The following is a 27,391-nucleotide window of genomic DNA, read 5'->3' on the forward strand; positions in this document are numbered from 1 at the left end:
GGTCTCGATCCCACAACCCTGGGATCATGGCTTAAGCTGAAGGCAGACACCCCACGACTGAGCCACCTCGGTACCCTGGAAATAACTGTTTTGTTTTGTTTTGTTTTTAATAGCATTCATCTGGTTATATTAATACTAAATTCTAAACCTTTTTCCCCTATGGCCCGTGGGCATCAGCATGTTACATAGTTATTATTAAGGTTGTCAGTTTGAATCTGTTTCTTTTGCTTAATGTGAAATCAGTTACTTACTGTTACAGAGTCTCTGCGGCTCTCAGTTTTTTAGGGTGCCTCACCTTCTGTGGATCTAAGCCACACTGTATTTTATCTTTCCCTTCCTGTCTGACGGTTGCGTTGTTTTTGATTCTTCACTTTCAAAGTAACACCGTGATGAATCTTTCCAGGCATCTAGCTTTTTCCTTCTTTGGCATCATAAAGTTCGTTCTCAGGAGCGCAGATGACTCTGGACACACTTGACATGTATTTGCCCAGGAAGCATGCTAACTTCCATGACCACCCAGCCACCGCTCCAACTCTTCATTCCGGGTGTTTCTGTTTTTGCGGACTCTTGCTGTATCACTAGCTGTGGGCAGAGAGAGATGAAATTCTGTTCCGGGATGGGGAGGGGGTACCTGCTCTACCCCTTGGGGTCCCACTCCGCACGCCAGCACTGGATGGGCCTCGTCAGCATCCCTGTATTGTACTCCTGGCCAGTTTTCATACCGGGAGAGAAAGCAGGCTTCTGGTAGCTTCTCCGCCTTCCACTCTCACCGCATCATGTGTCTTGCATTAACAGCCAGAGCAATTTAATGGACAAAATAACACCTTCTCGGGAAGCAGCTACAGTAACTACAGCCAAGGGAACGTCAACAGGGTACGTTCCACTTTTTATCTAAAGGTGTATTTGTATGTCAAAGGGGCCTGGCCATTCCCACCTGATGCCCATGGGTGGGGCTGCACTCCCTAGTCGTCAGCTGCTGGGCACAGTGATGCCCAGACAGAAGCCACAGGTCCAGGCAGGTAGGGCAGGGATGAGTAAGGACTGAGAGCAGAAAGGAAAGGGGCTCCTAGGGATCCAATTTCCCAGGTTCCTGCAGGCCCAGCTCCATCTAAGGACCGCGCTGGGCTAGGGGTAGACAGTGTGGCCTGGAGTGGTGATGTAGGCAGCCAGAGACCTGAGTGCTGGCCGGGATGGATGGAGGGATTTCCAGGGGGACTGGCTCTCCGCCTTCTGGGGAGCAGGGACCACAGCCCCAGGACTACAGGGTGGGTAGGGTGTACATCCATAGCCATAGTCGCTCCCATCCCTGTGACCCCATAACCTATGTGTGGTTTCTCTTTCCCTCTAGCCTCCCAGGCCAGTTCCTGTGGCAAATTACCCCCACTCACCTGTTCCAGGGAACCCCACACCCCCCATGACCCCCGGGAGCAGCATCCCCCCGTACCTGTCCCCCAGCCAAGACGTTAAACCACCCTTCCCACCTGACATCAAGCCAAATATGAGCGCTCTGCCGCCACCCCCAGGTGAGTGCCCCATCTCCTCCCTCTGTCTGGCCAGCTCCCTGTAGGGCCCTACAGAGGGCCAGGAGCCAGGGGGCTTGTAAGTTGCACTGCCTATGGGGGCTGGGCATGTGGAAAGGGCAGAAGGGCTTGGAAGCGGTAAGCCCTACCCGCAAGGGAAATTTGGGGTGGATCTGGGTCACCCACAGCCCTGAGCCCCTGGAGGCGGGGAACAAAAGTAGCTTCCAGCCATGGAGATGGGCTGGGTGGAGGAGCCTGGGGCTTTCAGAAGAGGGGGTAGGTGGGCCCAGAGGGGAGTAGAGCCAAGATGAGGGGAACAAGAGATGCAGGGACTGTGGGGATGGGGTGGGGTGGACTGAGAAAAGCAATGGGCTCCCTGGTGTGCACGCAGGCTGATAGCCCAGTTTCTGTGGCCATGTTTACACACACACCTGCGCGGTCCCAGCTTCTCTGGCCGTGTTTACACACACACCTGAGTGGTCCCAGGAGCACGCAGTCAGGAGTGTGTGTCATGTGGGACCGCGAGCTCCACCCGCCACCCCCGAGCCCGCACTTCTCCGCGCCCACGGTGGCACGGGCGTGCAGCTCATCCACGGCTCTCCTGCCCAGCCAACCACAACGACGAGCTGAGGCTCACGTTCCCGGTGCGGGATGGCGTGGTGCTGGAGCCCTTCCGCCTCGAGCACAACCTGGCCGTCAGCAACCACGTCTTTCACCTGCGGCCCACAGTCCACCAGACGCTGATGTGGAGGTGAGTGTCGTGCTGGGGGCCCAGGCCCAAGTTGCGAGGGGGAGAGGCCTCTGCTGGTGACCTCCCTGGCCCAGGCATTGCCCTGAGCGAGCAGTAGCAGCCTCTGCCTGCTGCCTTCACCTGCTCGGCCTCACTGACTGGGCCCCGCTCTGGGCAGGGTCTGGGGGATGCCGTGGGGAACCTGCAGGCAGGCCTTGGCAGGTATAGTGGCCTGAGGGCAGGGAGCAGCTTTGGCTCACCGTAGGCCTGAGGGAATGGTCAGGGATGATTTCCCAGTCGAAAAGGTGGCTAGCTTAGAACCAAAGACCATCAAGACCCAAAGACCACTGGCAAGAGGAACCTGAACATGGCCTGTGGCTAGAGCAAGAATGTAGAGGGATGAGGCTGGGTTGAGCAAGACCAGTAACCCCTACGCTTTGCCAGCGGTGGCCACTGAGCCAGGCCACTGCTCAGACATCCAGACACACCAGAGGGCAAGGGTTGAAGGTCCCTGGCTAGGCCACGCCCTGTGTTCTCTGCCTTCTACACCTGACCTCTCTTGATCTTGTCAGTGGGCCGTGCTTTTCCCATTGACAGTGAGGCTAGAGAAGTTGAACAGGGAGTTCTCCTGGCAAGCAGCAGAGCTGGGACTCAGGCCCAGTTCTCCTGGATGCCAGAACCCATTGGTGTCCTCACTCTCAGTCCTTCTTCCTCAGGCAGGACTCACACTGGCCTGCCACCACTGTAACCAGAGTCTCTCAGCTGCCCAACAGTGGGCAGCTGAAAGGCACAAGATGAGTATGCACTGGGCACATCCACACAGCTTGCTCAATGCCAGGCAGGTTTCGGCAGGGGCTGCAGACAGAGCTGGGGTGGGTGGAGGGGCCCAGGAGCTCAGGTGCTCAGGCAGGAGGGTGGAGAGACCCCTGTGCAGAGGCTCTGCTCACCCGTCTGTCCTTACCCCAGTGCCCTCGCCTGGGAGGCGTCCCGTGGCCCGGGCCAGCGTGGTTTCCACACGTACGTGGTCGCTCCTGGGTTCACAAGGATCTTCTGTGCTGTATGTCTGGCACCCAGCAGGGAACTGAATCAGATGCAGCCCAGGCCTGGGTGCTTCTCCCAGCTGGAGTCTGGGTTGGGCATAATCAGCCTCCCAGCTGGTCTGGTCACATCAGCGTCTGTCCTTTCTGTCCCTCTGTCTCTGTCCTGGGGGAGTGGCAGTCACCCTGATAGGGAGGGGTCTGGGGGAGACCAGCAGAGCTGTGGGGTGTGGCTAGAGTCAACAGTATAGGGGAGCATGGGTGGCTGGGAGGGCTTTTGACCAGGGATGTGGGGAGAGGGGCTGTCCAGGGTGGAGAGGAGAGTGCAGGAATTTGATGGCAGCGGTCACAACGGAGGACGTGCGGTCCCGAGCACCTCGGCTGTGGCCAGGTCACCGAGGCCATGGGCAGCACCATCTGAGCCCTGCCCCGCCCCTCAGGTCTGACCTGGAGCTGCAGTTCAAGTGCTACCACCACGAGGACCGGCAGATGAACACCAACTGGCCGGCCTCGGTGCAGGTCAGCGTCAACGCCACGCCCCTCACCATCGAGCGTGGCGACAACAAGACCTCCCACAAGCCCCTGCACCTCAAGCACGTGTGCCAGCCGGGCCGCAACACCATCCAGATCACCGTCACGGCCTGCTGCTGCGTGAGTGTGCGGGCGGGGGCGTGGCGTGGGGAGTGTCCCTCTGGGGCGCGGCCGTGTCCTCGCCGCTCTGTCCCCATCCCTGTAGCCACTGAAGTGACCTTTCAGCAACATGCCTCCGCACATGTGCGGCAGTCCCTTAGGGCTGTGGGATAACCTTCAGAGCCACCGGCCTCTGGCCATAGAGGTGGCCTTTCCCACTCTCTTGCCACAGCCCCCATGCTGTCCACACACCTGCCTCCACTTCCTCTGGCGGGCCCCTCCTCCCAGACACCTCCCGGTGCCCACTACTGTCTTCTGCTGGTGGAGGTCTGTGTGCCTTGAAGCCAGGCACTGTTCTGGCTTCATTCACAAGAAATGTTTATATTCTAATCAACCTTTGACCCAGACCCAACTCCATCAAGTCTGGAGTTAACTTTCTCACTTCTTCACCCAACCCTGCTGTCTCAGAATCAAGTGTATATATGTCCATCCAATCTGTGACCTGCTCTGGGACCCCATCTGAGCCACTCTCCTACCCCCCAGAGATCAGGGCTTGCACATAGGGCTTGCTCAGGGACGTGGGGGGAAGTAGATTGCCTACCCCACTCTGCTGGCCTCTGTGGGGGACACGGGAGAAGGAGAATCACTGATCCTGCCCTTACAAGCATAGGGACACCAAGGCTACCTAGAGACAGGAGTCACAGAATCAAGAGCCTGGAGGGGCTCGCGAGGGTGTACAATCCCGGGAGGTTTCCTGGAGGAGTGAAAACAGGGATGACACTCTGTGTCAGGAATGGTGGAGAACACATGATGGGGGGCAGTGCTGGGTGAGGTCAGGAAGTGAGGCCAGCTCCAGTCCTGATGCCAGGTGTCCCATAACCTGATGCCAGGTGTGTTTCAGTGTCATCCCAGGCCCCAGGCAACTGTCCCAAGGGGTGACCCCTGCCTGGATCTCCAGCCTCACCAGTCCCAGGACACATCCGGGGCCTCAACGTGAACCTATTCTAGAGAGGCATCACTATGGATCACGGGCCCTTTCCTGTGCTTGGCCTTCAGGGGCCTTGGGGCATAAGTTGAGACCGCAGGGAGGCATAGGGGGACCATGGGGCGGGGACTGAGCCCACACTCTTTTCCTGGCAGTCCCACCTCTTCGTGCTGCAGCTGGTCCACCGGCCCTCCGTGCGCTCAGTGCTGCAAGGCCTCCTGAAGAAGCGCCTCCTGCCAGCCGAGCACTGTATCACAAAAAGTGAGTGTGGGGGCACCGGGAGCCAGACCCAGCCATAGCCTGTTTGTCACCCAGCCACGTCCATCATCCATCCAGGACCCACCTTGGGCTCTGTGCACAAACCACAGGGCCCAAGTGTCCCTTGGCACCAGTCCCCATCCTCAATTCATGTCCCTCCTTCTGGAGCCATGGGGATGATCAGAGTAGCATGGCCTGTGAGACCTGTCTAGCCTGGACAAGCAGGGTCCCAGCACAGGGGAGTGAGGCAAATTAAAAGGAAACACCATGGTGTAGACAGGCCAGGCAGGCTTCCTGGAAGTGGTGATCACCTGGAAGATCACCTCTAGGAACTGGACAAAGGGGATCTTCAGCAGAAGGGAGGCCCAGGGGTAATTTCCCGACTGGCCTCTCCAGCTTGACAGCTAGAGAGAGGGATTTGATTCCGAGTCCAGTCCTTTGGAGCAAACACCCAGGTCATTAGTGAGGGGCACCATGCTGGGAGGTGCCCTGCGGCTCCTCCCTCTGACTCTGCTTCTTCACGTGACCTCATGAGCCCCTGGTTCCTGCCAGGCACGGGTCCATTCCTATCTCCGCCCTTGCAGAAGCGAGTGTGCCTGACCCAGAAAATCATGAGCCGTGCCAGACTGGGTTTCTGCACCTGTGGTAGGAAGTCCCCCTTCCTAGGGAAGGCGGGGCCTGTTCCACAGAGACTGGGGAGCTGACATGGTGACCTCTAGGGACACATGTCTCCCACACTGCCATCCCAGAGTGCTGGGTGGCCCAGGGTGCCCGGAGGGCCAAGCCTCCCCTCCAGTCAGGCCGGGCTGCACCGCTTATTCCCGGGGCCTCCCAGAGTCTTCGGGGCAGTGAAGAAGCAGGCTGTGTCCCAGCCCCAGGAGGGACAGCCCTGTCTCCCACATCCACTTGTGCCTCCTGCCCCACAGTCAAGCGGAATTTCAGCAGCGTGGCTGCCTCGTCGGGCAACACGACCCTCAACGGGGAGGATGGCGTGGAGCAGACGGCCATCAAGGTGTCTCTGAAGTGCCCCATCACATTCCGGCGCATCCAACTGCCTGCTCGAGGCCATGACTGCAAGCATGTCCAGGTGAGGGTTCCCGGGGGGAGCGGGGTGTGGGGCGTCCTGCTGGGATGCTCTGGCTCTGATCCCCAGAGCGCCCTGTGGCCATCGGCACCCGATCGTATTCACCCATCCCGCCGTCGTTTGTCCTTGGAGCATCTTCTCCGTCTGCCCAGGGCTTGGTTCCCAGGGGGCCGCAGAACCGACTTAGTCCCTGTCCTGACAGAGGTCAGGTGTCAGCTGAAAGTTCTGCACGTACGGCCACAGCTGGTTTGGAGCCCAAGAGTAGGGACACTTCTGCCTGATCATTGCCGTGTCCCGGGAACTTGCCTCCAGCGGGTGCTCAGGGAGTGGCCAGGGAACAAGTGACTTTCACCATCTGGTTTGCTCCAGTAGAGCACTGTGCAAATGTGGGCGGCTCGGGTGGGTGGGATTCCCTTGGATAGGGGAGCTGCTCAGGAAGGAATCCTAGAAGAGGGGATGAGGAGCTTCGTGGTGGGGCAGGAGCTTCCCTCTGGGAGAAGAGTGTGGGCACAAAGAATCTGGGCTCTCGATTTGTCTGACACACGTTGATGAACCAGACCGGATGTGTTCTGGGTGCCGGGGCTGGGCTGATGGGGAGGTTGGCATCCGCACTGCCCCCCGGCCTCTGGGAGAGGGGCCATCACATGTCAGGGTTAGTGACAGGCATGCCAGGACACCTCCTCTGAGGACATGGGCAGTGGCCACCGGGCACACAAGTGGTGTGAGGAGTGATGCATGCAGGGCTTCGGGGTGGCTGGTTTGCCGTGCGAGCAGCGGAAAGGCCCTATTATGGTCGCCGGTGACGGCGCAGCCCCAGTCTCTCCCCACACTCCTCTCCCTCCCTGCTGGGAGGGCCCCAAGAGCAGCGGCATTTGCATCTGTGCATCTTCTCATCCGTCTGTCTGTCTGTCTATCTCCCGCCTCTGCAGTGCTTTGATCTGGAGTCGTACCTGCAGCTGAATTGCGAGAGAGGGACCTGGAGGTGTCCTGTGTGCAAGTGAGTGATGGCCGCCCCGGCGGGATCCCCCCAACCTAGCCTCGAAGGGGAGGAGCTCACTGGCCTCCATCGGGCCCTGCGTTTCGGGCCCAGCCCCCTGCACCTGGGCTAGAAGCCAAACAGGGAACCCAGACCGGCGGAGGAGCTCAGAGCAAGGGGGCTGTGAGCTATCCTCTTGTGTCCGGCTGTCGCAGGCCGGCCTCCTCCTATCTCTGCCTCCCGTAGGATCACGGAGGTGGAGGCTCTTTGACAGTGGGGAGGGGTGGGCTCAGCCCCTACTCTCCAGGGTGCAGGAGTGAAGGCCAACCCCCTCTCTCTTTTTTCCAGTAAAACCGCTCTGCTGGAGGGCCTGGAGGTAGACCAGTACATGTGGGGCATCCTGAACGCCATCCAACAGTAAGTCGGCCTCCCCAGCTAGGGGCACATGGTGGGGGGTGGGAGGGAATGGCCTGGATGGGATGATGTGAGCACAGGGGTACTCCTGACACCCCCTCGCTCTCCAGGTGGGCAGACCACTCGCCTGCCCAGGCTCTCCTATCTCTGTGACTCTACCTCAGGGACTTCTCTGCCTAGGGCAGATGAACTTTCCAGAAAGTCCCAAACTCAGCCAGAACAAGACAGTGTCCCGGACACCCTCTCCCTGGGTGGGAGGCCTTGGCGCCAGCTGCCTGGTACCCAGCCTCTAGCTTTTCCTCACCGTAGTCAACCCCTAAAGTTCCTCACACCTCTGTCCTGTGCAGCGTGTGGCGAGAATGGGGACAGGGGACCTGGGCAGGGACACCACAGTGTGTGTCTAAGCTGGAAGCTCTCGTATCCCAGGACCTCAGTTCTGTCCCCTTCCTCCTGTCAGCTCCGAGTTTGAAGAGGTCACCATCGACCCCACGTGCAGCTGGCGGCCAGTCCCCATCAAGTCAGACCTACACATTAAAGATGACCCAGATGGCATCCCCTCCAAGAGGTTCAAGACCATGAGTCCCAGCCAGATGATCATGCCCAACGTCATGGAAATGATCGCAGCCCTGGGCCCTGGCCCGTCCCCCTACCCCCTCCCACCTCCACCGGGGGGCACCAGCTCCAACGACTACAGCAACCAAGGTGGGTGACACTGGACAAGGAGGGAGAGAGGAGGCCCACGAGGGTCCCAGGATTTCTGGGCTCATGTGGCAGGTGCATGGGGGGTTTTGGTAATGTACACACCCAAAACATGACCCAGGTCACTGGACTTGGGGGTACAGTGGCCCATTCAACACCATCCTCCTTTCCTTTCCCACGTGGTTCCGTCCAGCACCCAGCATCACGTGGGTCAGCACCCAGCTGGGAAGGCCCAAGTGAGGAGCTGCCCGTGGACCAGTCTCCTGCCTCTCCCACATTCCCCTACTTTCCTCCTCAAGCTCTAAGGGACAGACAGCTCCTTGACTCCTTTGGAGCCTGCTTTGCTGGGGCCACCAACAGAACATTCCCACTTGGAGTTCTTGGCCCTTCCCCTGGCCCTCCCATGTTTCTCTGTAACATCTTATTGTCCTTGTCCCTACAACACTCCCATCCTTCCAGGCACAGAGTCCAGAGGTCTGCAGCTCCAGTCTTTGGCCACCAAGGTCACCGTCACTACCTCTCACTCTCCCTGCTGCCCAGACCAAGCTGTACCCTACAGCCCTAAGTCCCTAGAAAGTTCCCAGCCCCCTTAAACACAGGGGATGCCTGCTCCTCACAGCATCCAGGCTCTGGATGATTAGAAGCCCAGAGAGGTGAACCCACATAGCAGGGTCCCACAGCGTTCAGCAGGCCCCAGCTTTCCAGCATGATGGGCCTCTGATCCCTCTCTGGGGCCATGTGGTAGAGGGAGCCGTGGCCAGGGAAGCCAGACAGCTGACTTCTAATGTTGACCTCTCAAATCTGAAGCGGCTTTCTTTGCAGACTGGGCAGATCCCGATCTCCCACTCTGGGCCGGGCTCTTCCCATGGCTGAGGTGCGACCATGTGGGGGCTGTGGGAGACAGCCCTGGGGATCTAGCTCAGCAGACTCTATGGAGGGCTTAGACTTGGGCCTCGTCTTTCCCACTCCCCTGCCACCATAGGAGCCTGGCCTGCCCCTTGCTCAAGCTGTGTCCCCTCATGCCTGTAAAACAGCTCATGTCCTGGGGTGCTAAGGCCCACCAGAGAAGGTTATTGCTGCCCTGTCATCCAGCCAGCCCAGATGTCTAAGACCACAGGATCCAACTCCAGCCTCAGGGGACAGGACTCATCTTAATTTACATATGCCCCCCCCACCCCTCCCCCGTAGCTGTCTTTCCCCTGGGTGACACTGCCCCACTGCCATCTTGTTTCCTCCCCAGGCAACAACTACCAGGGCCACGGCAACTTTGACTTCCCCCATGGAAACCCTGGTGGCACGTCCATGAACGACTTCATGCACGGGCCCCCTCAGCTCTCCCACCCCCCGGACATGCCCAACAACATGGCCGCCCTCGAGAAACCCCTCAGCCACCCCATGCAGGAAACTGTGAGTACCTCTTCTTCACCCTGATCTGCTCTCCCCGCCCCCTGCCTTCTCCCCCTTTGTCCCCATCCTCTGTGTGCGACTCATGGGAGCAGAGGGCTCCGCCATCCCTGAGGACCTTTCTGATGTTTGCCTAGCTCCCCCCTGCCCCCGAGGAAAGGGGTGGACTGAGAATGAGAATGGGCCGGGGCGGGCTCAGAGGGAGGGAGAGGCCTGACCCAGGCTGGGTCATGGCCCTCTGGCGTTCTTGGACTTGGCTGTTTCGCTCAGGACATTGGATTCTCAGCGGGGGGAAGCTGCAGGCTCCGATCTGCACACACGATGCATACCTGTGTCCACCTCCCAGGTGAACCTACCGCGCCGCTGCACATAGTGCCCTGCACACGCCAGCCCCCCACCCCCGCAGCCTCTCTCCCTGACTTACACGCACTCTTCTGCTGACTTACTATAGCCCCAGCCATCTAGAATTTTGTCTCAAACCCAGGCACTTGCTCTCCAGGGGTCTGAATCTTCAGGGTAGCACCATGTCCTGTGGGAAGAAATGCTGGCGATTCTGTTTAGCCTGAGAATATTCCCTTCTTGTTTCCTGTCCCATTTTAACACACACCAACCAGTGGTAACAGGCCCGGCCATTCCCCCGGTCCTCATCTCGTGAGCACTGCGTGGTTCTCTTCGACTCTGTAGACATTTCCTGGGCTTGTGCTCTGGGCTAGGCCTTGTACCCCGTGTGAGCAAGACAGATGCGGGCCTTGTGCCAATGGAGCAAAAGTCCCGGCAGTGCTTGGACGGAGGGAGTTGGGTTTTGGGAACACAGAGGCCTGAGGGCTGAAGTCAGGCCTCAGTCGTCTTGTGAGTCCCTCGTCTCTCCCCTAAGGAGGAGGGAGCGGCCATGGGGGGCCTGGCAGTGGGGTTGGCCAGGCCTACACCGGCCCATCTTCCACCATGTAGCCTGGGAGGAAGGGCCTCTGGGTGGTGGTGTGTCCCGTACAGAGTTGGCTCTGCCGGAAGCTGTCTTGTGGGCCAGAGCCACTGATTCTCAGCAGAAATGACTGTTCACTGGAAGGCTGACAGGCTGAGGGACAGTGTAGCGGCTTTCCTCTGGAACTCCAGAAGGCCACGTCAGATGTAGCTGCTGTCCCAGGGCTCCAGCCGCATTTTTGCAAGTTATTTTCTGCCCCATGGGGCTTCTGACTTCTAGGGGCCTCTCTCCTAGCCCCCGTTCCTCAACATTCCGTGCCCCAGAGTCACCCAGATCACACACCACACACACTCACATGCCACACACCCTGACTCACAGTTCTCAGTTCCGGAAAATGTCAGCGGGATGCCATGTACTTCTGGGTCCAACAAGGCTTTCTGCTGCCTTCTTAGCTGGGCCACCAGAGGTTTTTGCAGCGGGACCTAAGCCCTTAGGATGGTCCCAAGATACGTACTGTCCTTCCCCATATCTGGGCTTTTCCTAACTGGCAGCTGGACCCAGAGAGACAGCTGTACTGCCCTACACCACAGAAGCCTGGCCCTGGCTGAGCACCTGCCAAGGACGCCCCCGTGTGCAGGGCCTAGCCAAAAGGCTCCAGTCAGGTGCTAGTTCACGGAGACTCTCCCTTGCAGGAGCCGTGGCAGGCTGACCAGCAGTTACTATAGAGCACCTGCCTCTCTGGGCCCTAGGACCTTCCAGCAAGTTGTCAGGGCCAAGGTGGACAGCTGTGTCAGCAGATCCACGGACCATCTGCCCTGGGCTGGGCTGCTCTGGGAGTATGGAGCCACTCCCTGCGCCCCAGAGTGGGCACCATGGGGCACCCACAGCCGTGGGTGGGGGGTCACCAGCTGGTGTGGTGGTCATCCTTCCCGCTTCTGTCAGTCCTCCCTATCTCAGGTGCATCCCCCATCCCACAGTCCTGCAGTCCGGTCCCAGCTTGGAGGGGCTTGCTGGACTGAGCAGAGGCCCAGTGCAAGGCCCAGGGGCAGCTTCAGGAGAAACAGGAAGAGGAACTAGGATCTGGAGATCAGAGGAAAACAAAATGTCTGTGTGGCCTGGATGATGGGGGTGGGTAGGAAGGTCCAAGAAGGCCCAGGAGACGGCCTGCTCCCCCGCGGCCTGTCAAGTCCATCTCCCCTTGACAAGCACAGGGCCGGCGGGGTGGGGACGATTTGTTGGGAGCCCTGGCAGTGGGGTGAGGGTGTGGATCTGTGCTCTAAGACCTGAGCTCTGAAGGGAGGCTGCTTGCAACAGCACACAGACCAGCATATGGCCCCCTGCCCACTGCAGCCCCCTGTTCCGGGCACCTCCTGCCCGACTCAGTGAGCCCTCGGGCTTAGGGCCAGGCCTAGAAGCGCCTACCTTCCTCATCCCCCCCGGGACGCGGCCTATCGCTGCCTAGATGGATGGCCAACAGGGAGGGTCTGGCAATGCGGAGAAGGCCCCACTCTGCTCCTCTGGCTTGGATTCAGTCCCGCCTACCCGGGGCAGCAGGCAGGGCTTGTCCCGAGGTACCAGCCCCTGCTGCCTGGGGCTCTTGGGAGGAGCCTGTGTGTCCAACGTCACCCACCCACTGGGGCCCGTGTGGGGCGCAGACCCCCCCTGAGCTGCACGCCTGCCCATGCTGTCTGTCCGTGTCCGCTCTCCGCTGCCCTGGCCCGCAGGGGGCCCTGCACCACGCTACCCTCAGCACCCCTCCCGCCCCCCTGCTCCCTGGAAACATGCCCATTTTGCTTCTCCATTCCGCCCTTGCTGCTCCTTGTGGTGATGGTGTCCGGGCCACGGAGGCGGACGGGCCTGCGGGGGCCTGGACCCCGCCGTCAGTGTCTGCTTGTCTCGGAGCCCCTGGCCACCTCCCTCCCGGACGCACACGGCCTCAGAGGCCTCCTCCCTGCCTCCTCCACAGCCTCCCTGACTGGCAGTTTTGGGGGAGAACTTTTTGTTTGTTTGTTTCCCTGCAAAACAACAACAAAGCATTGAGCTTTGGAAGGGGGTGGCTTTGTTTTGGGGGTTTGTTATTTTCCTGGTTTTGTTTGGTTTTCATTTCTCCAGGCATCTCGTCGCTGTACCTCGTCACCTCACATTTCTTTTCTCCTGCTCTCTCCTCCTCCACAGATGCCACACGCTGGCAGTTCTGACCAGCCCCATCCCTCCATACAACAAGGTTTGCACGTCCCACACCCCAGCAGCCAGTCAGGGCCTCCATTACATCACAGTGGGGCTCCTCCTCCTCCTTCCCAGCCTCCCCGGCAACCGCCACAGGCCGCTCCCAGCAACCATCCACACAGCGACCTGACCTTTAACCCCTCCTCAGCCTTAGAGGGTCAGGCCGGAGCGCAGGGAGCATCCGACATGCCGGAGCCTTCGCTGGATGTAAGTTGGGGTCACCACTGGCCTTGGCCTGGGGCTAGGCCTGGTGCCGGGACCTGCCCAAGAGCAGGGGTGGGTGTTGAGGGCTCAAGGCCCAGGGTGGAGGAGGTGCAGCTGTGAGGGGGTGGGTGGGTGGTGGGTGGGCCTAGCCAGCCTGCCTCCCCTGGCTCCAGAACCAGGGAACCCCACAACAGGGAAGCCTCCCCGAAGGTCCAGCATCCTTTCCCTGACCTTGCCAGTGCCTGCCCCCTGGTCCCCTCGGCCACAGTCCTGCAGCCCCACCCTGCCCCACCCCCACCTTCCCCCAGGCCCTCACAGAGTCCCCCTGGGGCAGAGTTCAGCAGGAAACCCAGGAAGGCCCCTGCCCATCTTCTGACCACCCCCACCCCCAACATCAAGCTTGTCATCTCAGTGTCTGCCACACTCTGGCCTGAGGCAGGGGAGGGGTTGGAGTGACAAGGTCCCTCTGTCTGTCTCGCTGGTGTGTGTCTGTGTCCAGTTTCCTGTCCGTGCGTCGTCCATGCCCTGTGCTTCTGCTTGCTCCATCGCTCACTCTGAGAAGGGACCAGCCTCGGGTCGTGCCAGGGTGACTGAGATTCAGGGGTCTCCCACCTTGAGAGCTGAATGGTCTGGAAAGTGGGGTGGAAAGAGGCTCCGTGTGATGGGGGCCGGGCAGCTGGCTAGGGTTGGCCAGGAAGGGAGGCAGCGCCTGCCCCTCCCCTCCCCTCCCCCGCCCCTGGGCTGTAGATTCCCACAGAGGAATCTTCTCTGTCCTCAGCCCCTCCTGTCTGCGGGCCCAGGCCCACTGTCCCCCTCAGCAACCCCCCCCCCCGCAGCGTCCGTCTCTATGGTGAATGGGGTTTATTCAGCCGTGCGGCCATCTTGGATTTTCACCCAACTCTCCTCCCCAGACCAGGCCAGTGGGGGTGCTTTTAGGTGCATGAGGATCCCCAGTGTGACAAAAAGGCCCCAAGGGCCTCACAGTGGAAGGTAGGGACAGTGTGCAGCCTTGGCCCCGGGGGCCACAGGGAAGGACAGTGCTGTGCGGCCCTCCAGCTGTAGGCTCACCAGACAGCAGTGAGCTCTTGAAGGGAGGTGCAGGCTGGTGACAGCGACAGGCACCATGCGGCCTTACGTGCAAAGCCACGTGGTTTTGACTGAAAGGCCCTTGTGACCCACACCTCCTCTGTGCAGGGTCTTGGGGCTGGAGGCACACTGGGATCAGAAGAAAGCCCCTTGACCTGCCATGAGCCTTCCCAGCTGGAGGGCCCGGGCCACTCTCTCCCCTGCTGGGAATAAGCATGGGTATGCCTCAGACTAGCACTGTGGCCTGGATGCCTCTGGAGACAGCCAACACGGTTGGTGTGGGGCCAGGACCCCGGGCAGTAGCTAGAGGGCACATGCCCCTGCAGTCCGCACTCTGGGCCATCCCAGCCCCTCAGCTGACACCTCATCTGGGCTTCTGTACTTCTCTTCCAGCTCCTTCCAGAACTCACAAATCCCGATGAGCTCCTCTCGTACCTGGATCCCCCTGACCTGCCGAGCAATAGTAACGATGACCTCCTGTCTCTCTTTGAGAACAACTGAAGCCCACCCCCCCACTGGGGCCGTCCCTCCCCACTCTGGCTCCTTCCCTGTCTGTCCCCCGCACACTTCACCACTGGGAGCTCATGCCCTCAGACCGCCCCTGCTGCGGCCTTCTCAGAGCAGAGGGGCGGGAGGGTGCACTGTGAAGGCTGTGTGGGGCTGGTGACCGTGCCCCAGAGCGGGCCCTGAAGATGACCCTCGTGGTGGGGAACCGGCCCGGCGAGAGGGCACATGCTGACGAAGGCTTCCTGGTCCCTCTGTGTGTACTGATTCCAAACGACCCTCCAGTGCCCTCGAGGTTCTTCCGGTTTCTAGACTGTAACCCTGCTTCCCTGCTTCCTGGCCCAGAGCCTCCTTCAAGTGACTGTGAGCCTGAGAGAGGGGCACCCCGAGACCCAGGCAGGCCCCCCCACCCCAAGCCTTGGAGGAACAGTGACGGTTGGCGGCAGTGAGAACGGCCCACCCACCACCACCACCACCCACCACAGAAAAGCACAAACCTCTGGGAAAGAGAACTCTCTCAGGGGCCAAGGTCGTCACTTTGACCCCTGACCTCTAAGCCAAGATACCCTGTAAAAACACTCCTCTCTCAGAAAGCAGAGAAAAAGGACATGATTCTGTGTTTGAGAGAGGGTGTGCCATTCCTGCTTGGGGACTGGTGGGAAAGGGGGTCAGGGCCTCCTCAGAGCCAGGACAACGTAGCTGGCCCCAGGACCTCTGGACTTAGGCCGGTCAGGGGGTGGGGCACCAGCCTGGGGGTGGGGGATGGCGCAGACAGAGAGTACCCAGCTGAAATTATTGTGCCCTTAGTTGGGGGATACGGGGATGCCGCCGGCCGGAGTCAGATAGAAACGGCAACTTAAACAACATTGCTCCAAGCCACTTCCTGTTTTTAAATGACAGTTTGATTAAGCTACGAAGTCATCTGAGAAAAGGGACAGTGGACTTGGACGGCAAGCAAACCATTTCTCTCCGTGCATCCTGTTTCCTTCCTCCTGCCCCCACCCACCTCTCCCAGACTGTTATGTGGGAGGCCTGCTTCCCTTTGTCCCCGCTCTCCTTTGTCCACCCTGCCAGCGGGGGGCGCGGGTGGAGAGGCAGGGGATGCTCGGGCTAGGGTACCTGCGCGGGCTTAGCCGCAGGAACCCCAGGCATGGGCGTCCCTCCAGCCCGGCGGCCCCAACTGTCCCTGTGCTCCAGGTTGTCCCGGCTGCACCCCGGTCCGTCACACCACACGTGCCGGAATGTGCCTGCCAGCATCCCGTGGTGTTTCCGTGCCCCGCTTGGCTGCCGGCCTCTCCCTCCCCATGCCCCTCTCCCCTGCACAGCTGCCCACACTCCTGCTGGCCTGAGCAGAAGCATTCTCTGGTTTTCCCTCCACCGCTTCGCTCCACCCGGCTTCCCGCTCTCGGAGTCTCCCGGGGAGCTTGTGCGGGCATCCGTTTTGTTTGGGGGGTCCTCTGTGCCCCCCACCCTAAGCCGCATGGCCTGTGATGCTGCTGGGCCGTCGGGTCACTTGGGTCACGTCTGTGAATTCGTTGCGCCCCTCCCTGCTGCTGCTGGGGGCCTCCTGCTTTCCGTCCACTGTCCCGCGGTCTCACTCTCCGTCTCCCCCCGACACCCTCGCCCCATGGCGGGCGGTGCCCAACGCTCCTCTGGGTTTGACCAGAACGGTGGCCCCAGCTGTTGATTTTCCAGTCACTGTACCAGATGGCCGGCACAAGGTTCTCTGTAGGAAAGCTGCCATGGTCCCTGCCCCCTTTTCCTTTGTCCCGTTGTCGAGGTTTTTTCAGACAGTGTGGTGTTCAGTATGCAAATCAATTATTTTAAGAATTGCTTTTGTAAATATCTTTGTGAATATTTTAGTATTGTCTTTGATAATATTCAACATTTTCATGACCTGGTTATAGCCTTTGCTGGTGTTTTTAAAATACCTTGACTCAACAACAAAGACCAGTCCTTTTTTTTAAAAAACAACAAACAAAAACAAAAAAGCAAACAGGGCTGTCTGTACAGATGAAGGGACAAAGCACGTGGGTGGGTGAGGTCAGGCCACCCGCTGTTCAGAGCCATCCCCAGTCGGCTGGCGGGGACCAGACGGTGCCAGGTAGCATGTGGTCGTCCTCGCCCAGTGGCTGAGGGCCCTGGCAGGTGGCCACAGTCTGTGTTAGGCCATCTGGGGATTTTCTGCCCCAGACAGACTTAAAAATGCCTTCCTTAGAAGTTCCCGCTTCCTGCTGTGCCACTTTCTTCCCAGAAAGGCCTGGGGTCCATGCTGGTTCTTACCGAGTGTCCCCACTCCGCTCACCAACCTACCCACAGTTTTCGAGGCCAGAGGGTCGATCTGTTCCCCACAGCCCAGGCTCTGGGCCCCTCCCTCAACCATCTCCGTGGAAGCCCAGGCTTGGTTCCCTGAGGCAGGTTTCCTGGGGCCCCTCCCACGCGAACCTCCACCAGCAACTGGGCAAAGAGCTTTCCCGAACCGTGGTGCCTGAAGCCGGTGCTCTGGGGACGTTCCCCGTAGAGCAATTTTGGAGCCAGGCCAGGGGGGTGAGGGAGGCAGAAAGGTGTCCGGGGCTGGACGAAGGCCCGGCTGATGACAGATTTCAGGTGACAACAGCCCCCCCGAGCCAGAGCGGTTCTGAACTCTGGGGAGATGCTTCCCTCATCCTTTTGGACGACTACTTGGAGCCATAAGTAACCTCAGCAAAAACGAGGCCTCAGCAAGCCACTTCTCCATGACAAGCATCCACCCAGGCCGCAGACGCATTTCTGCCGGCACTCCACAGGACGGACAGGGCACCAGCGAGCAGGCGGGAAGGCCCGAATACAGGCAATCACCCCATCTCCTTGGTTCGAAGCTTTACCCGTGTATCATGTTCCCTGTAGCCATTTTATTTTTTAAGAAACTTCTAATACTTTCTCCCTCACGGAAGCCCGAAACCCCCCAGAGAGCTACCTGTCTGCTCCCTCGACCTGACCACCTAGACAGGACGACGTCAGCAGCAGCAACTCAAGGGACAAGGGACGTGTGTACATATGTAAATGAGAAATAGAGACACGTTAACAGATGCATTCATTTCCCTTGGAATGTGTATTGTTTTTATTTTACGGAACAAAACAAAACAAAAAAAAAGGCTTGGAACTCCATCTTAACGTGGAAAAACTAGACCCTGTTCGTTAGCGTCTGTGAGGTCTCTCTCCACATTTGTCTCATGTAATATACTCTGACCCTGTGTGGAAAGGAATTTTTGTTCTGTTTCGTTTTTATTTTACCTACATGTACTCTTTAGCTTCAGTGTGCTAGTCCTGCCACCTGTGTATTTTTAGGGTGCTATGGAAAGAATGAAAAGAAACGGGGATTTCAGAAGAAAATTGTAACCAAATTCATACTTTGTATAATTTTTTGATATCATGATTGCAGGTGATTCACACGTACACACATAAACACACCCACAGTGCAGCCTGAAGTGACCCCCCCACAGAAACCGTCATCGTCTTTGTACATCTATGTACAATGCAATCATTTCATACTTTAAACTGGTCAGAAAACTAATTGTGATTTCTAGTCTTGCAAAGCTGTATGTAGTTAGATGATGTGACAACCTCTAATATTTATCTAATAAATATGTATTCAGATGAAACCTGTATATTAGGTGTTCATGTGGTTATTTTGTATTTAAAGATCAAATTATTTGACTATTGCTAGACATTTCTATACTCTGTTGTAACACTGAGGTATCTCATTTGCCCATGTTAATTGTTTTCTAAATAAATGGACAAAAAACGAAGGTTTGGCGAATTAGCTATTTTGTGAATTTTAAGGAGGGGCTTGGTTGTTTGTTTCCGCTTCTAAACCACCCCCCCCCCACCGCCCCATCACCCGGCAAAGAAACAGCAAGTCAGGTGGTTTGGTGTGGAACTGGAGGCGCCCCTGCCATGAGTCATCCCTGGAGGAGGCCCTGGGACCTGGGGCCACATGGTCATATCCAGACCCCAGAGCCACCTTCTGGCGGGACTCCAGTCTGCTGCAGGCCCCGCTCCCGGCAGTGGGACAGCTGGGGTCTAGCGGAGGGTGCTTGTGGATTTCCTAGGTCTATGGAGCAGGAACCTGTTCGTGCCAAGCCCCAGAGGGTGCTGTCCGAGCATCTAGAATGAAGAGCTGAAAGCCCAGCGAGGCTTCACAGACCCTGGGATACGGCTGACTCAGCCACTCTCCCAGTTGGCTGGCTGGCTCAGCGTCTCCCTCTGGCCACCGTACTCCCCCAGCACCCCTGCCACCTACCCTCTGAGGGGACCTTGGATCTCCTCTTCTCCGTGACTGTGCTTTGGGTGGGGATCTGTAGCCACGGCCCCTACCCAGGCCGCTGTCCTAACTCTCCTTTGTGGCCTCAGCCCCGACCCAACTCGGTGCCCCACCCCCCGAGTCTCCTCCTGGAGTTTGGGGAAGTGAGTCTGATTCTCAGAGCCCAGCAGCGGGTCGCCGCCCCCACCCCACTCAGCCTGGCCGTAGGAGCAAAACACATGTGGCTGCCCAGCCTTCCCTCCACAGGGACTGGGTGAGGGTACGTTCCAAGAAAGAAGAGGGGGCTGGCAGGTGCCCCCAAATGTATCCCCTGGAGTGTGTGTGGACGTGCCTGTGAGGAGAGTGTGCAGGTCTCCTAAGTGTGAGGGGTGGGGGAGGAGGGACGCAGGAAGCCACTGGCATGAGGGGTGCGTGATTTCAGCAGCCACGGAACTGCCTATGGGGAACGGCGTGCCCGGAAGTCCCCTGCCTGTGGGGCTTCTCCAGGGAGGCCAGTTTCTCCGGTGGGAGATGGAAGGGGAGGGGGGAAGGAGAAGTTACGTTAAAAATAGAATCGTGGGCACCTGGGTGGCTCAGTGGGTTAAGCTTCTGCCTTGGGCTCAGGTCATGATCTCAGGGTCCTGGGATCAAGCCCCGCATCGGGCTTTCTGCTCAGCAGGAAGCCTGCCTCCCCCCGCCCCCTCTACCTGCCTCTCTGCCTACTTGTGATCTCCCTCTCTTGGTCAAATAAATAAAATAAAATAAAATAAAATAAAGGAATCCTGGGCACAGCTGAGCTGCGGGCACCGCCTTCTGCCAGCATCGCGGGGACAGGAGGCATGTTCTCTGAGAGCAGATGCCCTTCCTAGAAGAGGGGCCACCCCCTCTTAGCGCAGTGCTTCTCCAGGACCTGTCCAGGGACCCGCGGAATCCACTTGGGCTGTGACCAGCGCTCCTTTCATGAAATGGGTGGGAGCGAAGGAGAAGAGCACGAAGAGGCTTCCAGAGTAAGGGTGGGATGGATCGTGAAACATTCGTTGCTGTTGTGCAGTGTGTGTGTGTGTGTCTGCTGAATCATGATGTCAAATTAATTCTTACTTGTGGGTTGTGGTTGAGAACAAAAAGTTTGAATGCCATTGCCATAAAGGCAGGAAGTGGGCAGGGGATGGGGAGGGAGAGGCAGGGCAGGAGGCTCCCCAACTTGACGTAAAAAGCAAATCGTCCCCGTGTTCTGGCTTCGGAGCCTGAAGCCAGCGGTGCGGCTCAGCACGGGCCTGTGGCTGCCTGGCGAGGCTTCGAGGCTGCGTGGAAACCCGCCGCCCCACCCCACCAACTCCTCCCAGGACTGGTCACTTCTGTCTCCGGGCCTAGAATAAATTCGCCCAAAGAGCCCAAGGAGGGCCCGGCTCGGGGCTGCTTGGAAGGTGGGCCCCCACCGGGGGCCACACATCATACCCTCCAGCTCAGGCGTCATCTTGCATTTCTGTTCTTTGTCCCCCACCCCACAAAGCCCCCACCCTGAATCCAATGACCGTCCCTCCGCATAAGACCATAGGGTGCTGCCGGGGAAGGTCACTCTGTCCCCCAGGTCAGTGCCAGAACAAATCAGGGTCTCTAGCCCCCCGAGACCTCAGGGCTGGTCTCCGCTCCCTCCATCCACCCATGTCCCTTATTCTGTCCTGTGAGCCCGCCTCCTGCTCAACCACAGCCACTCGCTCTAAGCAGGTTACCCAGCCATCACCCAGACCCCCCCCACCGCCATGCTCCTCCACCCATGGCCCTACCTCCACCCTCCCCCGGTTTTATATTCTTCTGTCCAGGCTCAAAGGATGTGGTGGCCCTTCTCCAGTCAGGGCCAGCCCTTCCCCTGGCCTCTGACATCACTACCTCTTTCTCCGGGAGGGGCTTGGCTCTGTCAGCTGGCCCCTTTCCTGCACCTTCCCCGGGTCTGGAGCTTCGGGCCCGGCATGGTGAGGTCTAACATCCCGCATCCCCACCCTTCGCTGTCCACCTCTTTGCACTCCTTCTCATGCAGACTCCTCGGCCGGGGAAGCTGTCGGTGCTCACTCGCCGTCCTCCACGCCCTACGGCTCACGTCTCAGAAGTGCTCTGAAACTCCCCTCACAAGCCCACCTGTGACCTCTTGGTCACTGAAGTCCATGCTGCTCTTGGAGACTGGCCCTCACAACTGCGTGTGATGGTGGCCGTTGTCCCTTGAAACTCATCTCTTGGATTCCATGACAACCCTCTCTGTTGGGTCTTCAGCTCTGCCTGAGCACTTCTGACCACGCCTTCTTTGTCCCCGTCATGAGTTCCTGTCGCAACTAGGTCCTGGCGCTCCCTCCAGTTCTCCTGCGTCTGGCACGCATGGCTCGCAGCCTCTCTCCACCAGCGAACTGCCCTCAGCAGCCTGGTACCTTCTTGCCTGGAACGTGACCCACTCCTCCACCACCACCCCCCGCCCCCGCCAGGAAGCCTGAGCGCTCACATCAATCACAGGACAGCCGCTTTGCTGCAGTGTGGTGCATGTTCCAGAGTCTTCCCTGTGGGTCAGACCAGATTCTCCCTAAAGCTGTATGCTTGCTCGACCTTGTCCCCGTCTGCCTTCTGCCTCACTGCCTCCCTTGTAGGTTTCCCCTGAGAGCCGTCCCTCGGTGCATCGCAGGAATCTGAAGGCCCATCTCAGGCTCTGCTCCTAGACAACCAGACCTAAATAAAGCAGGGAGTGTTGGGAGCAGGCCTGGGAGCCAGCCTCGGAGGGCAGGATGCTGGAGACAGTCCCTGACCAGATGGGAATGGGGTCCTGTCCCTGGTGACAGCACGGGCCTGGAACAGCCACCTGCAGGGAAGGGGGAGGGGACTGTGCCCGCTGGGGCCGTGCAGCCGGCCTGTGGCAGGTAGGAGGAAAGAAAAAGCGTTGAGACTATGGAACTTTGTGCCTGTTGCTAAATGCCACTGATTCACCAAAGAGAGGAAATTACAATCTCAGGTCTCTTACTTGGCTATTTGAAACAAAGTTGTGAGAGTCTGAGGAAAGCACTGAAGGAAGGAAGCCTTGCAACACTCACCTCCCGCAGCCGGACCGACGGGGCAGGGCTTCTTGGAGCAGCAGGAGACCCTCAGAAAGCGCTCAGCGCCCTGTGCCATCAGGTGGCCTGCACCAACTTCGGGCCCCTAACAGGGAAGGAGTGAGACCCCAGGACTTGGGGTGGGGAGAGTTGCACCTGCCCCGCCCCCTTGGCAAATACCTATTGCCACTTCGAGGGTCTATTATGATCAGCTGTGAACTTGGTTCATAGGTGAGACAGCTTGGGACGTGGGTGCAAGCCACAGGGGGAGCCCCACTCAAGATGGAAAGGCCGAGGTGAGAGGGAATCCTTCCACTAGGCAAGGATTTGGGCGGGACACCTGGCCATCTATGTCGCACGGAGAGAGAAGAAACCTGAGGGAGGGGCATATACACAATTGTGGGCCATGGCAAGTGGCTTGCCTAGCTGGTCAGAGGCTGGACAGAGCAAGACCGGCCTTGGAGGGACAGGGAGCATCGTGTGGGAGGCAGGCAGGTAGGCCTGTGGGAAGGGGCATGTAGCATGTTTTTATAGACGCGTCCACTGCGGAGGACAGTGGGCAACCAAAGATGCAGGACGACTCGGCCAGCAGACGTCAGCCAGTCTCTGTTCTCACCCCTCACCCCCACCTAGGCTTGCATGACCTGGGCTCAGGAAGAGAGTATCCTGGATACAGAGATCAAGTTATACAGGAGCCCACCAGCTTTGGTTCCCTCTCTCCGAGGCCGATCCGGTGGCCGCCACAGCTGAATGTCCACCCTGTCTTCAACAGAGACCGTGCTGAGTCTCTGAGACATTAACATGCCATGAGGAGACCAACTAGCCCCTTGGTGGCACATTTATTACCCAGGACCCCCCCCCCCCCATCCTAGAAAGGACACCCTGGCCAGGATTGATCCGTACTCTAGGGATGGGCTTGCTTCTCCTTGCTGTGGAGACTTAGGCCATGGCCGCTGCCTGGGAGCGCACGGACATGGACTCTCAGACCAAGAGTGCCTACACACAGAAAAGGTGGTGTGGCCATGGATACACACTCAGAGATTCCACTGGGGCCACCGTGTGTCACGCCAGGCAGAAGCTGCAGACCCCATGCGGGGTCGAACGGCCTCTTCAAGACACAGCTGAGCCCCCCAAGCGGATGGGGCCCTGAGAGAACGGCATACCACACTCAAGCTGCACCCCACATCACCCACCGACGACCACCCTGCGTCTCCCGATGGGCAGGTGGAGTAAACTCGAGGCAAGAAGCAGGTGGGTCTGAGCAGTGCAAGGGGAAGACCGTGTTAACACCAGGGACCTACCCAAATCCCCCCTCCTGGGCCCCAACACCCAACCCCCGCGGGGTGACCAACATGGAGTATAAAATGCCAACCCTCGTTCCTGACCAGGAGACCACGCTGTGGTGTGCTTCTGCTCCAGATCCTTCACTCTGTGATCAAGCCAAGGGCGGGGGGAAGGGGGACTCTCCCTGCTCGCCGCCCCTTGTGCATTTGGAAGAGCCCCCCGCCCAATACATCAACTTCACAAGAATCCCGGTCGCAGGCTCTGCTTCCCGAAAACCCCCTTCAAGGCCACACCTTTACCCTCACCTTCTCTGCCTGGCGGTCTTGCGCTCTTTCCTTAGTCCGCAGTCTCTCCACAGGCATCTTGACCTCTCCTAACGACCTTGACCACCGCACTTTTTCTCCAGTTCATACATGCTTTTTAAAATTTTTAATAATTCATTTTTCTAACACCGTTGAAGTACTTGAAAAATATCAAAAACCTGACAAGGGGGTAATAAAACTTACGTTATTTAAAACTTAAATACTTCATTTATGCCTGAAGCAGGATCTATGATCATTTTACTTTCCCGTCATCAATGGAAGCAAACTCATCAATAATACCTTAAAAGTATACTTGTCACCTATCTGCTTTTCGACTGTGAGGTTTGCCATGTTTTATCATTTCTCATGATCTAGTGCCAAGCTTAAATAATTTCAGACTGATTTCAGCTTAATAAAACTTCATTCACAGGACTCCACTGTGCCCATCATTGTTAGAGAAATGATCAAAACCACTTCTCAGTTTGCGCAAGATTGCACTAGGCTAAGTCTGTGAATCGGTTTTAGAAGAAAAAGCATGATGATGATGATATATATATATATATATATATATATATATATAGTGTATTCAAATTGATACCTGAATCTGTTGATTTATTTATTTTTTTTTAAGATTTTATTTACTTATTTGACAGACAGAGATCACAGGTAGGCAGAGAGGCAGCCAGAGAGAGAGGAAGGGAAGCAGGCTTCCTGCTGAGCAGAGAGCCTGATGCGGGGCTCCATCCCAGGACCCTGGGATCATGACCTGAGCCTAAGGCAGAGGCTTTAACCCACTGAGCCACCCAGGCGCCCCTGTTGATTTATTTCTGATTTCTTTCTTTTTTATTTTCTAATTCAGTTGTTGTATTCATCTATCTTCCTACGTTTTAAAGCTTTGACGACTTGACCCCTTAAATATCTGTTTAATCGGACATCTTATCCCCATCACTAATCCTGCTACTGAAATTCAAGACCACATCAGTTCCCATCCGGACTCTACAGAGCTTTGAAATGTGTCTCTGCCCCAGTCTCATTCTCTTCAGAGCCGCGGTGATGCTGACTTCCGTCACGTACTCAAGGGTGATCTCCCAACCTTCCAGGTATCCCACCTCCCCACCCGCCCAGGTGGATGCATGTGAACAATTCTGGAAAACAGGTTGTGAGCTTAAATAATGTGGCTCGCTTGTAGGCCACAACAGTTAGTTACCACCGTGAGAGTCCCCAGCATGCCTGTCCCCTGCCCCATGACAAGGAGGTGATGGGTTACAAATGGTGCAACGGCAAGATGGTGGATTCTCCCTCAGCCTGGGTCCCTGAGGGGCTTGTGGAGCCAAGCAGCCCACTGATCCATGTTGGAAATGTAGCTTGAATTTAAAAAATGAAAAATCTTTATTATAGTAAGCCAGCGACATGGAGTGTTAATTTGTTCCTGCAGCAAAACCTAACTTCTTCTGCCTCATGCTTCCATCCTTACATGACCAGCTACTGCTAATCGTACTGCCCCTTACTGAGTGAGCATTTGCTACAGGTCAAGTACTATACTAATTGTTTGCTTGCTTAATTTTGTTTATTCATTATAACAAAACCACAGGGCAGATGTCATTTTATAGAAGAGAGGCATGAGGAGCAGAAAGGTTAAGTAATTTACTTTCTGAAAGAGGAGGTTCTAGACCCTAATATCTATAGCACCAGAAAGGGAAAGGTCGGGTGTAGGATGCAATTTGCCGGCAAATTAAATTCACGGAAATATTCCTCATTTTCATTAAGACATATGCTTTCTCTCCTTTTTCCCCAAAGACATCGCCTCCTTGGCTGATTGTCCATTTTGATAAGAGACAGGTGCACTAGTTTTCTATTGCTGCTGTAAACAATTACCCCAAACCTAGTGACTTAAAACCATACAAACATATTATAATACATTTCTGAAGGCCAAAAGTTCAAGGTGGTTCTTTTTTTTTTTTTTTTTTAGATTTTATTTTTTATTTATTTGAGAGAGAGAGAGAGCATGAGTGGAGGGGTGGGACAGAGGGAAAGGGAGCAGACGCCCCACTGAGGAGGGAGCCCGATGTGGGATTCCATCCCAGGACCCTGGGATCATGACCTGAGCTGAAGGCAGACACTTCACTGACTGAACCACCCAGGCACCCCAAGATGGTTCTTACTAGGCTAAAAACCAAGATGTCAGCAGCCCTGTGCCCCTTTCTGGAGACTCTAGGGAAGAATCTACTTTCAGGCCTTTTCCACTTTAGGGGATACCGTGCTCTCTGACTCATAACTTCTTCCTTCCTCTACCTTCAAAGTCAGCAACAGCCGGTCAAGTCTTTGTCCCATCTCATCCCTCTGACACTGACTCTTCTGCCCCATATTCCACATTTAAGGACTCTTGTGATTATATGGGATCATACAGGATCATTCCTCCATCTCAAGATCAGGTGACAACCAATCCTATTTCCATCTGGAACTTTAGCTGCCCTTTGCAGCTAAAGGTTCTAGGGATTAGGGCATGGACACCACAGGGACACCATTATTCTGCCTGCACATGGATATGGAGAATTATTTTTCTACTGTAAGAAAACAGTAGTAGGAGCTGCTGCTGAGGAACACGATGCCAGGGCATCGGCATTGGGAAGGTAGTCGGGAGAGGTAGAGACTGTGGACAGCCAGCAAACATCAGCTGTGACCAAGGGGCATCTGCTTCTCTAGGTGTTTGTTGCCAGATGGGGCTGCAGATCCAGTTGTTGCCAGATCTTCTAATCCTCCAAGAGAATCTGGAAATGCAGATTTTTTAGAACGTTAACAAGCAAAACAAACAGACATCATGTCGCCCAAAGAAAGCCTATATGTGGGCTGCATCTGATTTAGTGGCCCCTAGTCCTTGACCTTGACCCAGGACCATAGGCCTGGTGTAAGTGGCAGGACCAAGCTGCAAGCCCGGAGCTGTAGGACTCCTGAGGGCAAAGCTTAACCACCATATTTGTTCCTCTAGATCAGCTGGACAGACCTATGTCTGCTGAAAGCCCTTCAGAGGTACCTATAGTCTGCAGATCCCAAGACTGGTCCCATCTCCCACCATCTCAGAACTGAATTCACTTTCTCTTTAGCCATCGTCCCAAACCGTCCTGCTTCTCCCTTCCATATCTCTGCCAATGACTGTCCCTGTCCTAAATGCCACACTAGACTTCTGTCCACCCTTACCCTCCTTCCCTGGAAACAGCCACGTGCTGCTGCTGCTAGGGGACCACCAGGTTTGGCCCGCACAACCAAGCCCCTTGCCCTCAGCCAGCTAGACCAGGATAGGCACACAACTCAAAGGATTGGCTGGTCCGCGACCTATCACATTCCCTCCCTCACTCAAGAATTTGGCCTCAGGAGAAAAGGCTGCAGGGTGGCTGCCTGCGACCCCAGCTGGGCTGGAAGCCTGGCCTCCTCTTTCAACTCTTCCTGCTTATAAATGCTTTCTATTGTTCGGCCTCATCTTTGCTGGGGACTTAGTCCCCTCCCTCCAGACTGCATGAGTTCCTTGTACCTTCTTAGGAATTTTCTGATATGAAAAGTTAAGTCTTCTGACACCTCCCACTAGACCAAAAGGAGATTTTTAGCCTTTAACTAAGAGGACGCCTGTTAGAATGAGAACACATGTCCAACAAAGATCAGGTCTCGGCTTTAGTGGGCTTGAGAGACTCTGAGATCCCACCAGTGGCCCTTTCTCCCTCTTACTACTGCTCAATGTCCAGGACCTAATGTCATCCCCGTGAGGCAAGAAAGACCACCCCAGCCAG

The 27,391-nt window shown here is 57.0% G+C and overlaps 1 protein-coding gene across 11 annotated transcripts in view; it reads left to right on the forward strand.

The window, feature by feature from the left end:
• Positions 1-18,323, forward strand: part of ZMIZ1 (zinc finger MIZ-type containing 1) — a 231,746-nt gene extending 213,423 nt beyond the window's left edge. For 10 of the 11 annotated variants that reach the window (XM_046026215.1, XM_046026222.1, XM_046026219.1 and 7 more), the window contains 12 exons: positions 796-873; positions 1,349-1,523; positions 2,130-2,271; positions 3,728-3,938; positions 5,058-5,163; positions 6,087-6,247; positions 7,174-7,241; positions 7,569-7,637; positions 8,092-8,336; positions 9,574-9,740; positions 12,832-13,089; positions 14,566-18,323. In XM_046026215.1, the coding sequence (XP_045882171.1) occupies positions 796-873; positions 1,349-1,523; positions 2,130-2,271; positions 3,728-3,938; positions 5,058-5,163; positions 6,087-6,247; positions 7,174-7,241; positions 7,569-7,637; positions 8,092-8,336; positions 9,574-9,740; positions 12,832-13,089; positions 14,566-14,673 (1,788 nt within the window). In that variant the 3' untranslated portion in view covers positions 14,674-18,323. The remainder of the gene's footprint in view (positions 1-795; positions 874-1,348; positions 1,524-2,129; positions 2,272-3,727; positions 3,939-5,057; positions 5,164-6,086; positions 6,248-7,173; positions 7,242-7,568; positions 7,638-8,091; positions 8,337-9,573; positions 9,741-12,831; positions 13,090-14,565) is intronic. The other variant, XM_046026223.1, reaches the window with a different exon arrangement.
• The last annotated feature ends 9,068 nt before the right edge of the window (positions 18,324-27,391 follow it).

This window comes from Meles meles, chromosome 13 (assembly GCF_922984935.1).
Source record: "Meles meles chromosome 13, mMelMel3.1 paternal haplotype, whole genome shotgun sequence".
NCBI classification, from domain to species: Eukaryota; Metazoa; Chordata; class Mammalia; order Carnivora; family Mustelidae; genus Meles; species Meles meles.